The 19,507-nt window shown below is 35.9% G+C and overlaps 2 protein-coding genes and 2 long non-coding RNA genes across 8 annotated transcripts; 3 read left to right on the forward strand and 1 right to left on the reverse strand.

The window, feature by feature from the left end:
* Positions 1-778: 778 nt before the first annotated feature.
* LOC125586909 lies at positions 779-3,733 on the reverse strand. The gene is made up of 6 exons (XR_007323442.1): positions 2,823-3,733; positions 2,605-2,682; positions 2,401-2,477; positions 2,209-2,283; positions 1,520-1,650; positions 779-1,447 (listed from the first exon to the last, which is right to left on the reverse strand). It is a non-coding gene; the product is annotated as an uncharacterized LOC125586909 (long non-coding RNA).
* A 656-nt stretch (positions 3,734-4,389) lies between these two features.
* Positions 4,390-8,521, forward strand: LOC106401531. Of its 3 annotated transcripts, none has more exons than XR_007323443.1 (4): positions 4,390-4,943; positions 5,078-5,419; positions 5,538-5,616; positions 8,155-8,521. It is a non-coding gene; the product is annotated as an uncharacterized LOC106401531 (long non-coding RNA). The 3 variants fall into 3 exon arrangements; XR_001280483.3 differs by lacking the exon at positions 8,155-8,521 and adding an exon at positions 6,229-7,511 and having other exon boundaries at positions 4,393-4,943; XR_001280482.3 differs by lacking the exon at positions 8,155-8,521 and adding an exon at positions 7,150-7,576 and having other exon boundaries at positions 4,398-4,943.
* A 4,546-nt stretch (positions 8,522-13,067) lies between these two features.
* On the forward strand, positions 13,068-14,949 carry LOC106401529. Of its 2 annotated transcripts, none has more exons than XM_013842066.3 (2): positions 13,068-13,330; positions 13,492-14,949. In XM_013842066.3, exon 2 carries the CDS (start codon positions 13,505-13,507, stop codon positions 14,702-14,704), a length of 1,200 nt encoding a protein of 399 aa, XP_013697520.2. In that variant the 5' UTR covers positions 13,068-13,330; positions 13,492-13,504; the 3' UTR covers positions 14,705-14,949. The 2 variants fall into 2 exon arrangements, with proteins under 2 accessions (XP_013697520.2, XP_048612724.1); XM_048756767.1 differs by having other exon boundaries at positions 13,191-13,330; positions 13,502-14,949.
* Positions 14,950-15,178: 229 nt separating this feature from the next.
* On the forward strand, positions 15,179-19,105 carry LOC106397552 (wall-associated receptor kinase 2). Of its 2 annotated transcripts, XR_002658388.2 has the most exons (4): positions 15,179-16,785; positions 17,195-17,368; positions 17,445-18,734; positions 18,817-19,105. XR_002658388.2 is itself a non-coding variant. In XM_022702696.2 (3 exons), exons 1-3 carry the CDS (start codon positions 15,948-15,950, stop codon positions 18,635-18,637), a joined length of 2,205 nt encoding a protein of 734 aa, XP_022558417.1. In that variant the 5' UTR covers positions 15,179-15,947; the 3' UTR covers positions 18,638-19,105. The 2 variants fall into 2 exon arrangements, 1 of the variants encoding a protein (XP_022558417.1); XM_022702696.2 differs by having other exon boundaries at positions 17,445-19,105.
* Positions 19,106-19,507: the final 402 nt, after the last annotated feature.

Consider the following 19,507-nt stretch of genomic DNA (forward strand, 5'->3'; position numbering starts at 1 on the left):
TTAACATATTTTTTTCTTAAAAGAAATAATTTACTATCAATTATATGTGACATTAATTTTAAACAATTAAATAGTATTTGGGGGGGAGGGGGGGGGGAGGGTTGGATATTTCAGTATATAAATAGTGTTTTAAAAATTTTGATTATTCTAAAACCTAATATAATTAATATTTATAAATACATAAATTATATTATTGAAATTTGGATATCCATTCAGTTGTTGATTGGGTTTCAATTCAGCTCCAGGTCTATTCTAAATTTTTGGTTCTACAGAGTTTTTGGTTACACCCGGACCGATTTTTTTTCGGTTATGTTTGGATAAATGTGCCCCGAGTTATTTCATCTACGAGGAAACTTATTTGACATTTTGAATGTTTGTAAAACATCATTCAAGTGACGATGAATTTTTTTATTCAGTTTAAACTAAAACAAACCGGTAATTAAAAATACTTGGTCCTCTTCTAACAACACCATTGTATTATTCTACACAATAAAGTTAATGTCAATAGTTTGAAGACATTGTCACACAAAGCGACAAAACCGTGGTGAAATTTGAATTATCATAAATATTGTGCATGTAATAATAAATCTTTTAAAAACTAAAACGCCAAGTCCATATTCTAAAGTAAAGTCAACATCCCAAGGTCCTTAGAGAGTTTTTTGACAAAATGTGAACTCCACTGACGCATGGATCCCATAAAAATTTTAAAAACCATTTTCAAAAATCACCAAATAAAGATCGGTAATTAGGGAATTTTGGCACTGTTTGCAGACCCCACCGACACGTGACGGCCAGTGATTGGCTTGTTTTATTTATTTTTTTTAAGAAAACAAAAAAAAAGAAAAAAAAAAAACCTAAGGATCGCTTATGCGATAATCATGGTCTTAGTGTCTGTTTGTCATGTCTCTGACAAACATACGACGAAGACAAACAGGAAAATCTATCTCAAAATGATTATTGTAAATTAGTAAATAAACTCCAAACACCAGCTTGCAAAGCTTCTCTATAACTTGCCTTCTTCAGTTTTGTTTGTAGATATTGAGAAAAAAATTACAGATCAACTCTATACTTCATGGTGGTCATCTTTCTACTCGTGGTGATAGTGAAGGAGAAAGAAGATTTAAAGCAACGTTTCCACTCCGGTACGATCGTTAAGTCCATTTGCCCATTAATGAAGGAGTTAAGAAAACCGTTATTTCTAACGATTGCCCATAGCCATGATAACGATACGTAAAGCTCAAGAGACACTACCTCAGTCCCACAATAGCAAATGCCTCTATCAACTTAATGGCTAAGTGCAGCAGAGAGACATCTTTTGTAGCTTAACAAAAAGAATGGATATCTACAGAGATGGTCATGTAACATATAATTTGAAGCTTAAAAGCCATCAAACGAACTTTGATGGTATCGTTCAGATAGCCATGCGTTGTTATAAGATATCAGAAATCTGCAAAACTAAAGTACATTGTAAGCCTATCATCAATACAGAACAAAGTTTATCGCTTGATCGAGAAGAAACCTGAAGCTAAGCAAGATGTTATACGCACCGATGGAGCTGCATCTTGCTTAGTGAGTTTAAGCATCTCTCTGTCGAACACTACAAAAGTGGCATTGTCATTTCCATCATCAACTGATAATTCAACATGGTACCTGTAACAAAGGGTGACCTCAGTGATCGCATTGACAAAAACAGTCTAATAATCATAGATTTTACTTAGGGCAAATCTCCAAAATAGCACCTTTCTAAGTTTATATCACAAAAATAGCACTCAAAAACTAAAATGACCAAAATAACACCTTTTTAAGTTTATCCTTTGAAAATTTTAATTTTTTTATTTTTCAAAATTTGAAATCTTATCCCCAAAACCTCATTTCTCAACTCTAAACCCTAAACTCTAAACCCAAAACTCTAAACCCTAAACCCTAAACCATAAACCCTAAACTCTAAACCCTAAACCCTAAACCCTAAACCCTAAACCCTAAACCATAAACCCTAAACCCTAAAATCTAAACCCTAAACTCTAAACCCTAAACCCTAAATCCTAAACCCCACCCTTTAACTCTAAACCCTAAGTTTGTGACTTTTGATAAAACATTAAGTGCTATTTTTGTGACTTTTGACCTTGAGTGCTAGTTTGGGAACAAAAACTTGATTTAGTGCTATTTTTCTCTTTTTCTCTTTTACTTATTACTAATAAAACTTCTCACTATATAACACCGGTTACGTTGTGATTAACACAGCGGTTGAAACGGAGAGAAGTGCCTGATTTGTCTATCTTCCTGCTGCATCCAGTGCATGAGACAAAAGACCAGCCATTTTGTTGCAGGAACTCAACAACCCGAGCCTTGCAAGCCTAACAATAGTTCACCAAATACAAACAAACCATATTCACAAGAAACCTGTATATTTGAGCGCAGTTTCTGGAGAAGCTGTGAGAGAAGTGATTGAGTTGTTTGTCTAACCTCCGCTGCAGGTGCTTAGATAACAGGAAATATTAACATGGAGAGAGGATTAATTCATAAGAGCTAAAGCTTGAAGTTTCCAGCCTTAAGCATCCAGAGGGGATAAAAATGGATGAGAAACATAACAAATAAAAAACTCACTTGGGATGTATAGTTGCAAGTTTGGATACAAATGCTCCCAGGTCAAGCGCTTCGTCAAATTTTTCGTTTCTCAGGCATCTGGTAAAGATACAATCATACAATTCATTACGCAGAGAATTTAGAAGTTACTTAATGTTTTGATTCTCCCATTAAAGGCATGAGAAGAGATTGATGGGAATCAGATTTCAAAGCTTTAAGCACAACGTCTAGTAGCTTACGTGGCCATAAGTTGAGAAATCTCAAGCAAGTCAAGCAGAGTGTTGTGATTTGCCAGCAAAGCTTGGTTCATCTTCCTCTTCTCCAGATTCTCTGCAGAATCGATAAATTCTGTGAAACCAGACGTAAGTTTCGGGACTTCGCCAATCTGCAATAGGTCAAAAGCACATAACTCTAGCATCAAAACTTTTCAAGGGATTAACTATTATTCTTTCCAAGGATGCAACTGCTGAAAGTCATGTATATAGATGTGCGAGAACCTATCTTGGTTTATGAAAACATGTGGACGCTCAAGCTACATTCCTAAACCAATGATTCATTCACCTATTCTCAAACCGATAGCTGCCTGCTAGATTACAACACAAGAAGTTCAATCTCACAACTTCTACAAAAATATAGGCCCTGACCTGAAACAACGATCCCTAGATTTCACAGAGAAGGTTCATCCAATTGCATGCCGGCAAAGAGAAGGCTCTTCCAACTCTCAACCTTTTCCAATATAGGTTTGACTTAAAGAAAACGGAGAGTGGTTTTTTCTAAGAAAGTCCTCTAATTGACTTCTTTAAATGTTAAGTATTGGTTTAAACAGGTGTGACTCAAGTTCAAATTGTACTGTATGTACAATTCAAAATAATCCAAGACCTTTTTCATAAATCAAAAAATAAAAGTTAAGATGTTTTTGTTATCATAATCAAAAATTTAATGTCCTAAAATATTTAAAAAAAAATAACTAAAAAATGAGGGACCTTGTGCAAGGAACATCTAGAGCTGGGCACTTGTTTTAAAAGCACTTTTCATTACTTACATACATGATAAAATATAGATATCTAGAAAAATAATATGAATGCCTAATCAAAAATTAGAGGGATTATTAATGTACACATGTATACCTTTATATAATATCCACATGTACAAATCAATGCGTACACTTTATATATGATATTTGTAGATCTTAAAATCTACACTAAGTATTTTACAGTGATTGAAAGTTTAATCTGGGGAAGATAAAGATGATGTGGCAACAATATCTTTAGAACAAAATGATATAATCATATTTCAGTAGGCGAAGATGGACTTTATTGATTAATAAGATCGATTACAACAAGAGGAATAAGATCCGACGTTACAAACGAGGTCGATAAGAGAAAAGACTTAAAGCGAAGTGAAATGAGGTCGATGTGTGTGTATTACTCTCTCTAGGATTTTCTCTGTCCCCTTCTTTGTATCGATCGATTTCTTCTTATAGCGGATCGATTCCAGATTTCTCTCAACCTCTCTGCGATCTCCGACTCTTCAAATCGATCTCCTTTTGCTCGCCGGAGTCGGGCCTCTTCATTGGTTGTGCGGCCCAGGTTACTCAGGTCCAATTACGTAGTTGACCGAAATTGAGTCCAACAATATCCACAAATATCTACATGTACACATCAACATGTACACTTTGTTTTTCAAATTATACTATTATAATTATGTATATGTGATATGAAGTATAAAGTGCGTGTGGTCTGGCGGTATTGAGCTTAGCTTCTGTTTGACAAGTCCGAGCTTTGAACAACGTTAGCGATCACTTAAGACCATCTGCTTAACCCCGTTTCTTAGTTTTATTAGAATTAAAAAAAAAGGAAAATAGCAAATAGGTTAAGCAACGTTTCTTAAACAAGCTACGAAAGATACGACTCTTGTTCATGACTCTCTCTCTCTCTCTCTTGGATCAAAGACTTCTTCTCAAACAAACATTCCTCTTCTTCAAATCCAATCTCCGATGACGAGGAGTCACCGGCTGTTACCGCAGAGTTCTGCCGATTATGCATCCGCCGGATCCGGATCTTTCGCCGCCGGAAACCTTCATCGATCCGCTGCTCGTCTGGCAACGAGGACGCTGCTCCTTCGCCATCGGTGGTGATGGACTCCGACTTCGACGCCAAGACGTTCCGCAAGAACTTGACGAGAAGCATAACTACAATCGCAAAGGGTTTGGTCACAAAGAGGAGACTCTCAAGCTCATGAAGTGGTGATGCCAGTGACGGCGAAGAAGGAGAAGGAATTGGGTCGGCCAAATGAGATAGCTTACCAGAAGGAAGCAGCGAATTGGGTGAATCTGATTGGGTTCGTGGATCTGCTTTCTGGTACTACTCCCCCCTCTTCCTCCAATTTTGTTTTAACAAATTGGTTTTATCATTTACTGTATTAAAAACACATTGCTTGGTGTGGTTTTGATGTAAAAGGTTGTGACTTTGGTTTGTTAACTTTGGTTTGTTAGGATTCCGATAACGTTTGAAGGTGATTGTATTGAAAGACATGCGAAGCTTTGTAGCTTCTGGACAGACTCTTTCATGTTTTTTTTACTATGTTACCTCAGTTTTTTTTGTAACTTACGGTGGTTTTGCTCACAACAGTGTTGGTACAGAATCTTAGCTTTGTGCAGCAGACTGCCTTGACGGATGATCAGTTGATCAGTTGCAAGCAACTGAAGCTAGTGAGAAACTTCTTATTTTTTTAAAATCAGGTTATATGGGTTCCTGGCAGCTTTGAGATAGGTGTTGCTGCACAAAAGCTTGGGAATTCAGGAAAGTTTCATGCCGTTTTATGTATCGGTGCTATGGTATGGCTCCCTTTATTTATACAAGTTTTGATTATATGTGCTCAGAACGTTCTTTGCTTTATGGCTGCTGAAACATGTTTAGAGTTTGGGTTTTGATCTAGACTTTGTTGTGTGTTAGATAAGAGGAGGTACTACTCATTATGATGACGTTGCCAACTCTGCTGCATCTGTAGTACTTTCTGTTGGCATTAATTCAGGTTTGTTCTTGATCATCATTTGCGTCATCTGCATTTTTTTTTAAAGACGTGTATGTAACATTGGTTTGAAAACAGAGTCAGTGTTGTTGATGTCATCTTCTCTTGCATTTAGATTAGCTTTGCACTAGTCAATGTCATCTTCTCTTGCATTTATAGCCTCACTTTCAAAATCGCCCACTCTCTAAACGCCCAAGTTTTGGTAACAATGTTTAATATATATTTTTTTAAAAACTTCTAAATAAGATACTTGCATTGGATGACAAAAATTTAGAGGTATCTTAAATAAAGTTCTTAACACACATTTATTACTAAAAAATGATTAAGAGTCCCATCAGAGGTGCTAGGGATAATCATGCTCTTAAAGAGGGGAAAATGATCATTTAACTCTCCGAGTATTTGAAATTGACGGTTTAATTCCCCAACTATCGTGTATGCAAAATAATTCTCCAACTCTAATATTGACTTTACAAAATCGAACTCTGAAAAAGTCCACGTTTAACATTAAACAGAAAACGTTAATCTATTATCTAGCTCTCTTTTAATCATCTTCTTCCTTCATTTTCTTCCAATCAAAAACCAGTAACCCTAAATTAATTTTGACGACAATTGCAGAGCCCATTCCAGCGAATCCTTTCGCGAAACAACAATATCTTCTCAATATGAACATGAAGAATCTCATAAAGAACATTGCTCAGAGAAAGAACCGATTTTCTCTATGTTATGCTTGTTATATGTTTTATGAATGTAAGACCTTTAAGTTTATTTATGAATGTAGACAAAAGATAGGTGAAATAAGTAGAGAAAACAACTAAGATACATGATAGATTGTCATGGAATTGTATTACAAGCTGGAAATGAGAAAGCAGCTAAGATACAAAATATAAAGCTGAATTGAAAAGAGTTTATACTGAGCCATCTTGACATTAAGTAGAGAAACCAAATCTGCCTTGAAAAAATCTTGGTTGGGAAGCTTGAGTAGATCCATCTTGTGAAAAAACATCCCCAGTGATTCTTCCTACAATGTTCTTTCTCCTTGATAGAATGTCATACTCTCTGCTTCTTCTGCGTCTGAGTCCGATAACGGGTTTAGAATAACATCATCGTCCCACATATCAACTCCACTCTTTTCATCTGATTTCTCATTAACATCTTCACTAGCAACATCTCCAAATGGTCTTCTAAGTTCTCACATACTCTCACATTAACCAATTCAGGCTCATTCTTGGTTTCTCCATCATCCATATATATTGTCTATTTGCATCCAAGTGTATCTTCGACCACAACTTCACAATCATCTCCCTCAAGACTTTCACTATTTTCAGATTCCATAATCTCTTCTTCATTCTCGCCTTCTTGACCACCAGATGCAACATCTTGTATATGAATTGGCCTATGACGAACATATTCGAATTTAAAATCTCAAGTAAAACCAAAAAGAAGCTTCAAACTCACATAAAATCAATACCTTTCTATTTCATGTTCAGTTACAGGTTTTGTCATGGGGTTTTGATGCGGGTTGTTCTTCGTTTACAGGTTCTTCGTCGACTCGTGGCTTCTTCTGAGATGGAGGCCTTCGAACTGGTAGCTTGTCTCTTGGGGTCCCTTTGTCTCTCATCATTCTCTTCATCGCTCTCTTAATCAATTTAGGGTTTATGTTCTTTGATTTGGGGAAAATAAGAGAGAAAGGAGAGCCACCAAATTAGATTAATGTCTCCGTTTAATGTTAAAGGTGGAGGACTTTTGGGAGTTCAATTTTGAAAAGTCAATATAGAGTTGAGGAATTATTTTGCTTACACAATAGTCAGAGAATTAAACTGTCAATTTCAAATACTTGGGGAATTAAATGATCATTTTCCCTCTTAAAGAGTGGGGTTAATTTTTATAATTTTTAAAAATGAGTGGCATTCTTGTAATAAACTCGTCATCTTCATATTAGGGTTTTCAACGAATTCTGTAACTACATATCATAGCCGCCATTGATTTTTTTCATGCCATTTTTGTTTATTTTTTTTGTGTTTTGACTCTAGAACTTGCAAATATTGTGTAAAATATCAGATTAAAGTCAAAAACTAAGCAAAAATAAGTTTTTCCATACTTTTCGAGTTTTAACTACTTATAGTCTAAAGGACATGGCTCTTCTCGGCCAAGCATTTATCCGTCGCTTTTCTGGTCACTAAGACCACCTCCATCCATTAGAACCTCTAATGGAGTCTAATGATTAAATTAAGAGTAAATAAGGTGATTTGGCAAGTTTAGAACCTTGGTTAGTGAAAATAATTATTTCATTCTCCAATGGAAGAACCCCATAGGGTGTCTTAAATTATTATTTTTTTAGTAGATTTATTCCAAATAAAAGCATACATAAACTTTTTTTAACATAAATGACATTAAAATATATGAAAAATTCAAATACAAATCGTAAGCAAGAAAAACCCGATTAGTTGAAATCTTGATTTATTCCAAATTTTTGCCATATATTCTCCACCAAATCAGCTTTTAATTGTTGATGTATTGTTCTTTCTGCCTGATTTCCCACAGGCCTTCGAACTCCAAAACTGACTTCCCTTCCTCTTCCAAAGACCTTTTACCTTTTGCCTTAGCGGCTTTAACACCAACAGGCCGAGCGGCTTCATCCTCGCCACGGCTAAGTGGCACTGTCGTTGAAGAAAAAGAGGATTGGTCATCAAGCTTTCTTCTTTTGGAGTTCACATTTCCTTTAGTAGATGAAGCACAACACCATTTCTGATCATGCCTAAGTTCTAATCATGCATGCTCTAGTGTGAACTTGCTCTTGTAATCATTGAAAAAGATTTGATGAGCCATCTTCAACACATCATCCTCGTTCAGGCCACTTGATTTCTGTTTGTTTGCAGCATCATAACACCCAGTAAACTTGCACACGCCATCATCAATTTTTCTCCACCTTTGTTTACAATGAGTAGGCTCTCTCTTTTGCAAACCAGCAAGCTTGAGACTTGACCCAAAATAAGCTGCAATTCGTTTCCAAAACGCAATTGCTTTCTGCTCATTCCCAACCACTGGGTCTTTCGAGGTGTTCAACCAAGCGCTGATGAGCACAACATCCTCTGTTGGTGACCATTTCCTTCTCTCCTTACGGTCGTCCACACTGTGAGCTTCTACGTCCTCTGCATCTTCATCCCATTGTGTTCCAAACTTGACATTCGAGGCAGCGGTTTTTATACTAGGGCCAGCGTGTGGATGTTGGTTGTTTAAGAGATCTAAAAAGCTAGAAGACTGATTATAAGAATCCATAAAAGCTAGAAGATTGAAGGAAATAGGAAAGTAGAAGGAGATAACAAAGGAGATTGCAAAAGAGAAAGGGGTGTTGTTCTGCTTTTAAAGGCAAGTTAAAAGTTGTTTAACTTGCTTTTAAGTAGGTTGAAGTAAATGCCAACCACTTCACCATTTAGGTTTCAACTACACCTTACAGAAACTATTTCATAAACGATTACAGAAACTATCTCAACTACACCAATCAATGTGTACAGCTAACCGATTACAGAAACGATTACATATCTAAAGTCCCATTTCAAAGTTAATGCCAATCAATGTCTACACTTTTAACAACACCGCAACTAACACAAACCATAATACTAATGTCCATTTAATTCCAAACCTACTCCATATCTAACTTCTCTTAAAAGAAAAGTATACTAACCTCTTGGTTTCTGAAATGACATACGGATGCTTTCATGATGGTGAATCCGTTTCTGAGGCAAACTCAGGCGAACCTGTTCCACAACCAACAAAGAAAGTTAGATTCAATGGAACTAAACCATGGACTATGAAGAGATAAACGAAATCAATAACCAAAAGAAAACAGACAAAACAGACGAACAAGAGCTTGGTGTGATCATGTCTACCTATATTCAGATACTACCAGAGAGCTTAAACCAATTTTATCACTACGTTAAGACGAAAACGAGAAAAATATAAGCATCATGATTTTCCAGAAACAATCAACCCCACTACGCCTACCCAAATCGAATCGATCTTTTCAACAGTCAAACGATCGTCTAATATAACTCTAAAAGACAACGGATGTTCGTACTTACAGTATACTCTTGTTTCTTCCTCTTCTCCTTGTCTGAGTTTCATCCTTCCCTCGGTCGATCCCTGCTTTCACTTCAAGCCTTCTTCTCTTCTGATGAAATTTTGCGAGGCGAAGGAGTGAGAGAGGCGCCGGATTGATGAGATTCGAGCAAGGAGCCGAGTTGATGAGTTTCGAGAGAGGAGGCAAATTGATGAGATTTGAGAGAGGAGTCAGATTGATCGTTTCTATTCTCTTCAAGCCTTCTTCTCTTCCGATGAGATTCGAGAACGGAGGCGGAATGATCGAGACTGGAGGAGGCAGAATGATCGAGAATTGAGGAGGAAGGCAATCAGATTTCGCGACATGAATGAGAGAGAGACATTATGGAGAGGTCGAATAGAAAATGGCCACGTTAGGGGCTCCTACCAGTCCCACAACGCTCCATTTAAGACGCCCTCTTTTATTTCATTTATTTTTTTTTCATTATGTTTGCAACCCCTTTTAAGCCCCCCCCCCCCCCCCCCCCCCCCCCCCCCCGATGGACTTGCTCTAAGGCCCGTCTGCCGGTCAACTCTGTCTTTCTCTCATCGTAAGCCGGTTCCGGGGCTTTGGGGTTTCGCCAAATTAAAAAATTTCTTAAGTAAAATGGAAAAGAAGTAGTGGATCAAGTTAAAAACATATGCAGTTCGTTGTTTTCTTCAGTTTGAATAATTAAATATTCTTAGAATAAAATAGAACATAAGGAAACAAAATAGGTAAATGAAGAAGATATGATTTAGTTAAATTTAATTAGGGGTAAAGCTATAAAACAACAACCAAAAACTACCCTAGTAGTTAGAAGTGTCCTATGGTGAAATAAAAACTTACAAAGTGGCTATTTATGTAAAAATCTCTTTTCTTATTCAAAATTTTATTAATCTTTTTGCAATTATTATTTCTCTGTCACGAGAATGGTTCACTTCATAGTTCAGACATCCATTTCTGGTCCACTTCTCACAATGATCTTCCATTTTTAATACTCGGTAAAGGGATCTAACTAATGAGATAATAAACCAACAGTATTGTTCATTTTAGTATTAGACATTAAAAACAATAGTTTACACCAAAAACTAGGTAGTAATCCGCGTTATGCCCGGATTGAAATAGTTTATTAGATTATTTATTGTATGTCGTACTAAGCGATTTATTGTATAGTTTTTAAAGGGAATGAACATTCATATATCCGTTCGGATTTCAGACTTTTAGGATTAGAAATTTAAATCATATTCGGATACTTACAAATTTTAATTTAGATTTGGTTCAAATCATTACGGGTTGGATTCAAATTTGAGTTCGGATACCTATTTTAATTATGTATTTTTTAACAAAAGTTCAAATATACTTAATATTAAAATAAAATAATAAAAACATAAAATTTTGAATAATGTAAGACTAAATATTTAAATTCACATAAAATTAGTTCAATTTAAATATTTGGATGGTGAACAAATAAATATTTTCAGTATTTTGATCATTTTCTGTTAGTTTTAAATATTTACTTGTAACTATGTTAATAATTTTTAGATATTTTCATATTTTTGAATATCTAATAGATATAAATTTAAAATTATTAATATATTTAAAAATATATATATATATATATAATTGTGATTTAGATATTTTTGGTATCCAAAATATTTTAATTTGGATCATATTCAGGTCATGTTATCTTGATATTAAATGTTTAGATCCATCTGAGTAATTAATCAGTTTTAGTTTGTGTTTAATATTGCTTTCAAATCTAATTCAGTTCGGTTCTTTGGATCCAAATGTTTTACACATACTTAATTTCTTTTACTAATATAAAGCAAAATAAAATAAATGTAAAACTAATATTCTCGGTTTATTTAAAATACATAATTATTGGACTATACTTTAAAAATACCAATAAAAATGGTTGAGAATCGTGTCAATATTTTTGGGTATGTTGCTAAATTGACGTAGTCTAAAACCAATAACATGTATCTTCTCATAATGTAATATCTTCACCCAGCACCTGAATTATGTTTTTTCAATCGATTTCACAAATTTTCTTTTCTTTTATAATGTTTATGATTTCTGATTTTTTCTTGCAATCTGATTATGTTTCTAATTTTTGGTCTAATATGAAACTCCGTAAAGAAAACCAATATTTGGCTTAACTAAAGATCTGATTTTACGTGTGGTATTTTTTACCTCAATTTTCTTAATTCATAACCAATCACAATTATTTATTATCTTCATGTACAGAAGCCCCAACCATGGCTAAGTTCGGCAAGATACAAAATTTTCAGTTTCTAAAAATATTTTCATTTCATCATTTTAGTTGATGTGAATCTTAATCATTTTTAATTTCTTTCTTTCAAAATGATATTATTCGGTAGTTGTACAGAGAGAACTTCAGTTCACTAATACAAAGGTTAAAAATGCAAGATCTAAAAAATGAGTTGATTAAAAAAAATTAGTGTGAACACATTGAATTGTATGTGGTAGAATATAAAAAATTAGTATATGAACACATTAATCGTTAAATATTTGTGAGACCGACACGTTAGCATACTCAAATTGAAATCAATGTGAGGCTGATACGTGTCTAATGTAGTGTGAAAACATTAAATGACGATGCTTCTGTTTTAATATATAGGGGATAAGATTTGCCGAAGAACACTAACAACTATTCATAAAGTCTCACTTTAATATTTATTGACACAAATTAAAATTTATTTATAACATTAATATTTATATTTGTATGATTACTAATTTTGGAGATAAATAAATTATTTACAAGATTAAAATATTTTATAATGAATATAAATCAAAATAAATATAAATTTTAATAGATTTCTAAACTAACATTTTCGTATAACATGAAAACGTTAAAATGTCACTATTTATAAAACATAGAAAAGTATATTAAAATTGTCTAAAATCTGAAATTTAGTAAATTTTCCATTTCATTCATTTTCATAAAACCAATAATGAAATATTGATTAATAAATAATTGATCGAAAATATCTTCAAAACGGTTTTCCATTAGTATATTTGCAATTTGATCGATTTGTTTGATATTCATCAATACTATTAAAACAGGAACATGACCTGTTAATATAAGTGTGGTCTAACTATTTTAATACAATTATTAAAGAAATTTATTAATCATTTAAGATAAAATATTATACAAAGAAAAACATATATATGACTAAAAACACAAATATAAAAATTAAATTTCAACAAAAATGTAAAACAAAAAATATAAAATCTAGTTGATTAGCTTAAAAAGGAATTGTGAATGTCCGACTGATATCATAGAATAATATTCCTGTCCAACAATCGATTATGATCAATTGTATCAAAGACAATCTGTGTGTGTTTAAACTTTTTTTTATATCGAAATAGAATTCACTCAATCAAATAATTGAGAAGCTGATAGTGGAATTCAACTATGCAAATACCAAGTCCAATCACAAGGCATCACTTTGTTCATCTCAACAAAAGTATAGTTATAATAATAATAACGGAGGTAAAATAATAATTTTTCTAGAAGTTAGGACTTGAAAAGAAAAGTTATACGCAAAAGAAGAGCTTTCTGGCATCCAGAGAGAGAGAGAGAGAAGAAGACGAAGCAAGTACCAACTTTTGTTCGTAAGTTAACTTCCTTTCTCTTTACTCATCTCTCATCCTGATTCGCCCCTCTCTGCTTGATTCATCCCCTAAAGTCTCGACCTTTAGTCTCCAACTAGATCCACTCTCCTTGACAAAGGTTTAACCTTTTTTGCGTGATCTGTTTCATCTCTTCGATTTAGGGGAAAACAGAGAATGGATGGGAACTTTCCTCAAGGAGGCGTCGTTCGTGGCGGACCTTCTTCCTACGGAGGATTCGATCTGCAAACCTCCATGAACCAGCATCGACACAGTCTTCACGAAGGTCTTCCCTTTACTATGGTCACAGCTCAAACCTGCGGTCATCACCACAACGTGGCCATGACTGAGCAACATAAAGGGGATAAGAACTCAGTGAGTGACGATGATGAGCCGAGTTTCAACGAGGAAGGCGGTGAAAAGTCAACTAAAGGGTCTCCATGGCAGAGAGTGAAGTGGACTGATAAGATGGTGAAGCTATTGATAACCGCTGTGTCTTATATAGGCGATGATTCGAGTATGGACGGTGGTAGCAGGAGAAAGTTTGCAGCTTTGCAGAAAAAGGGAAAGTGGAAGTCTGTTTCCAAGGTCATGTCCGAGAGAGGCTATCATGTTTCGCCTCAGCAGTGTGAGGATAAGTTCAATGATTTGAATAAACGTTACAAGAAGCTTAACGATATGCTTGGGAGGGGGACTTCTTGTCAGGTTGTTGAGAATCCTGCGCTTTTGGATTCGATTGGGTACTTGAATGATAAGGAGAAGGATGATGTTAGAAAGATCATGAGTTCTAAGCATTTGTTCTATGAGGAGATGTGTTCGTACCACAATGGGAACAGGTTGCATTTGCCTCATGACTTGGCTTTGCAGCGTTCGCTTAAGCTGGCGCTTAGGAACAGAGATGATCATGAGAGTCATCATCAGGTTGAGGATGTTGAGGATGATGATGGGGAAGGTGAGGAGCATGATGAGTATGATGATTTTACACATGGGGGTTGTGGTGGTGGTGCTTTGAAGAAGGCTAGACAGAGTCATAGCCATGAAGATATTGACCATCCGGGTCACCAAGTGAGCTCTCTGGAGTGTAATAAGCTCTCTTTGTCTCAAATGCCGTTTCCTCAAGGTGGGGAAGAGAGTGAGAGATCAGCTTTGATGCAGAAGCAGTGGATTGAGTCTAGGACTCTTCAGTTGGAAGAGCAGAAGCTTCAGATTCAAGTTGAATTGCTGGAACTGGAGAAACAGAGATTCAGGTGGGAGAGGTTTAGTAAGAAAAGGGATCAAGAGCTGGAGAGAATGAAGATGGAGAATGAGAGGATGAAGCTTGAGAATGATAGGATGGGACTGGAGTTGAAACAAAGGGAACTGGGTGTTGAGTTGTAGCTGGATTGTGTTCACTTGTCTTGATTGGTATATAAATGAAGAGTCATTTATGATGCTGTAAGCTTTGATTTGAAATGATCTCGAGACTTTGATGTGAGAGATCATTGTGGTTGCATCTGTGATGGAGGTTTGAGGAAAGGAGTGTAACAATTGTCTGTCCAAGGCTTTGCCTTAACCCCTCAATATTCGGAATGTAACAATTTTCTGTCCCATATTCTATTTCAAAACCATGGATTTTTTTTTTTCTTTTTTTTTTTCCAGTTTTGAAACAAACTCAACTTTTGGGTCTGCAACTTCTTTGTAAATGTCTTTGGCTCGCTGCTTCATACACCTGTCAAATAAGATAGTGATGCAAGAAGTCTATCCAAGCGTAGTTATGATTTGAGAGAATGCAATTCACTCAGGGAGGCACAGTGTGTAGACAACATGAGATTGTCGCAGCAGTCTTTTTTGACATACGTTAGGTATTACCACTAACTTCTACATCCTCAAAACATCACAACCTTCTACTATCGACAGCGAAAACCAACACTATAAACCCCCATGTGTGAGGAAGAAAGTGAAAACTTTAACCTTATGCATCAAAACCCCAGACTTCTGTTATCAACATCAGAAGTTTCGATCTTGGCATTGCTAGATTGGCTTGTGCTACTTTAGTAAGTGAACATTTTCATCAAAGATTGCATCTCCTTCAGCTTCTTGATCAAAGCAAATAGTAAGCAACACTTTCACTCTAAGACAAATTCCATAATAATACTGAGAAGTAAATGTAAAAAAAAAAACAGTCTTCACAGACCGAATTTGCATGGTAATATCAAAGAAAGAGCAGTAAATTTTGAAGATTGACGAAGACGGAGTTCAAATGTCCACTAATCTTATTAAATTACCAAATGGTTTTCTACTCACATCATTAAATATAATTAGAGCATATGTAGTTTCAATGTTTACCATTTCTTCACGTTTGAAGATTCCTTATAAACAATCAATCGTAATCTTTGAATACTACAAAATATAGGAGTCAAGTTGTTAAATCAAAGCAGCCGTAGACGTTGGGATATAATATGTGGTAATATGTGGAGTATTTTGACGTCCTCCTTGAGTTATATTGACATGGTCTTGATTGTGTAGCTGCATTTATAGAGAACAACCCAAGACTTGAGGTTTATTTCCTAATCCTATATAAGAAAAAAAAAGATTTAGAGAAAACCTTAAAAAAGAGAAAAAAAGTTAAGAGAGGTTGAAGATGAATAAGGTGCATGGTCTGTTTTTGGTGGCTATTTTCATTCTTGCTTCTACAAAGCTGGTTATGGGTCAATCTTCGCAAAATTGCCAAACGAAATGCGGCAACGTCTCAATCGAGTACCCTTTTGGCACTTCTCCAGGTTGTTACTACGCTGGAGATCCTAGTTTCAATATCACATGTAACCCTTCAAATAAGCTGATCTTTGGCGGCAACGAAGTGATCAACATCTCACACAGCGGCGAGCTACGCGTCTTGAATACAAGATCCTATGTTTGCTACGACAGGCAAGGAAACGAGACTGGCCGCATTAACCGGTGGTCTAGTCTTGGTAACTTAACATTCTCAGACAAGAACAGGTTTGTTGCGGTAGGCTGTAACACTTACGCATTTCTGAACACTGACGGTGTTGGAAATTACTCAACTGGATGCATGTCAACATGTACTTCTCCAAGGGAGACAAATGGATCATGCACTGGTGGAGGTTGCTGCCAGACCTCTCTCCCTAGAGGGAGCCACTACTTCATGGTCTCTCCGTATAGCTTTTCCAACCATACTTCTGTTTATAGCTTCAACCCTTGCAGCTACGCCTTTCTAGTCGAAGATGGTAAGTATAACTTCAGATCTTCAGAAGATCTTATGAATCTGAGGAATATCGAGAGGTTTCCTGTGGTGCTTGATTGGTCTATTGGTCAAGATTCATGCGAGTACGTTGGAAGGGGGAACATATGTCGTGGGAACAGCATGTGTTCCAATTCTGTCCGCGGAACCGGATATATCTGCAGATGTAAGGAAGGGTTTGATGGGAATCCATATCTTTCAAACGAAAATGGTTGTCAAGGTACTACTACTTTTTTTTAGGAGTTATTCTCTTGGTTTGAAAATAATTTTTTTGAAATTTACTATGATTATCTAATAAAAATACACTGAATTTTTTTTCTAAAACAATTTTTTTTCTAAAACATACTCCCTCCGTTTTCATTAAGATAGACTTTTTAGAAAAAATATTTGTTTCAAAAGATGTATTTTTTTGTGTTTTCTATGAAAAAAATGTAAATTTCAAAAAAATTAATTGATTTTATTGAATTAATATTGGTTAAAAGTTACTGAAAATTGAAAATTATAGAAAACAATAAATTTATTATGATAGTTTAATATGTTTTTAATATGCGTGAAAATAATAAAAAAATTATCTTTGTGAAACGAATGAAATATCATTTTAAAAATAATCTCTTGTTGCCTTGGGACAGACATAGACGAGTGCACTACTAGTAGACATAACTGTTCAGCTTCCAGCATCTGTGAAAACACCATGGGACACTTCCTTTGTAATTGCCCATCTGGTTACAACTTAAATGCCACCAATAATAGCTGCATGCGTAAAGGCAGGCCTGAATACTATGGATGGACTCAAATTTTTCTTGGTAAGCTCCCCTCACTTGTCTGGATTCTAACTTTTCTGAAAAAGCTCTCTCTAATCATTGTGTGTGATGTGATCAGGAACAACCATCGGCTTCTTGGCCATCCTACTTGTCATTAGCTGTGTACAACGGAAAATGAAGCACAGGAAAAGCACCGAGCTCCGAAAACACTTCTTCGAGCTAAACGGTGGCGGCATGTTGAGACAGCGACTCTCGGGAGCAGGGACATCAAATGTTGATGTCAAAATCTTTACTGAGGAAGGCATGAAGGAAGCAACTAATGGTTATGACGAAAGTAGAATCCTGGGCCAGGGAGGCCAGGGAACAGTCTACAAAGGGATATTACCGGATAAGTCCGTAGTTGCTATAAAGAAAGCTAGGCTTGGAGATTGTAGCCAAGTAGAGCAGTTCATTAACGAAGTTCTTGTGCTTTCACAGATCAACCATAGAAACGTGGTCAGGCTCTTGGGCTGCTGTCTAGAGACTGAAGTTCCCTTGCTGGTCTACGAGTTCATTAACAGTGGCACCCTTTACGACCGCTTGCACGGTTCCATGTCTGATTCTTCTCTGACATGGGAACACCGCTTGAGGATTGCCGTAGAAATTGCTGAAACTCTAGCATATCTTCACTCATCTGCTTCTATCCCAATCATCCACCGAGATGTCAAGACTGCTAATATACTCTTGGATGAAAACTTAACTGCAAAGGTAGCTGACTTTGGTGCTTCAAGGCTGATACCGATGGATAAAGAGCAGCTCACAACTATGGTTCAAGGAACTCTAGGTTACTTAGACCCAGAATACTACAACACAGGGTTGCTAAACGAGAAGAGTGATGTCTATAGCTTTGGGGTAGTCCTGATGGAACTTCTCTCAGGACAAAAGGCACTGTGCTTCGAAAAACCACAACAGTCAAAACATCTTGTGAATTACTTTGCTTCTGCCATGAAAGAAAATAGGTTGCACGGAGTCATTGACGGACAAGTGATGAACGAGTCTAACCAGAGGGAGATACATGAAGCTTCAAGAATTGCTGCTGAGTGTACGAGACTGATGGGAGAGGAGAGGCCAAGGATGAAAGAAGTAGCTGTACAGCTTGAGGCCTTGAGAGTCACAAAAACAAAACAGCAGTGGTCGGATCAGTATAATGAGCCAGAGGTGAATGAGCACTTGGTCGGTGTTGAAATCTTATCAGCACAAGGGGATGCGAGTACCACTGGCTATGACAGCATCAAGAATGTAACAAGATTACACATTGAAGCTGGCCGTTGATTAGACTGTAGGCGACATTCCATTGGATCATGATCATGTTTCTTTTCTCTTACTTTTCATCCTAGCCCTCTCTTGTCCTCAACACAACTTATTTAAGGTTTTAGCAACACACTAACCTCTTCACACACACACGATGTGTTTTGACACCTAAATGAGAGTTTTCTTTTACACCTCCACAGGGTCTAAACTACTGGGATTTGATTTGGACTTGAAGCATTCAGAGATCGATTGAACAATGGAACTGTTGATCTCGGTTTGACCATTCAGGTAATGTAAACAGTCTCAAAAACCAGAAGAGCTGCCAGAAGAAGTTGTCTGAGTCTGAGCAAGATTGGCCTTTGTTGTAACTTGCATTCTGTTCAATGATATTGTCTTCTTGTATGTTATTTTGGCTCTCTACTACATTTTCTGTAAAGGTTCAATTATAACTCATTCCAAAGATCCAAGTCAATAGATTCGCTGTTTATATAGATGTAAGCATGTTATGCAAGGTACTGAGTGGGGCAACAACTTATTTGACTTTGAAAGAAATAATATAGTCGATGTGTTTGGCATTGTAATATATTTCAAACTTGTATGGTAATAATGTTTGGAGTAAGTAACTAAACATGTTCAATTTTTTTCAGCTTGATGTTTTTCCTCGAGCTTAACAGCTGAAGATTCATAGTCATATGGTGCTGTTTATTTGGATACAGTGGGTTCAGCTTGCTGTTTTATTGTTGATTTGGAAACTAACTCCAATAAAATCCTTAACAAAAATCTATTGAAATAAGGATTTGAAGAGATTGTGGGATTTGGTTAAAATCCCTAGTTATTCAACTAAAGATTTTCAGAAAAAGTTCCAAATCATGTGTTATTCAATAAGGAGTT

Source organism: Brassica napus, chromosome C5 (assembly GCF_020379485.1).
Source record: "Brassica napus cultivar Da-Ae chromosome C5, Da-Ae, whole genome shotgun sequence".
Taxonomy (NCBI): Eukaryota; Viridiplantae; Streptophyta; class Magnoliopsida; order Brassicales; family Brassicaceae; genus Brassica; species Brassica napus.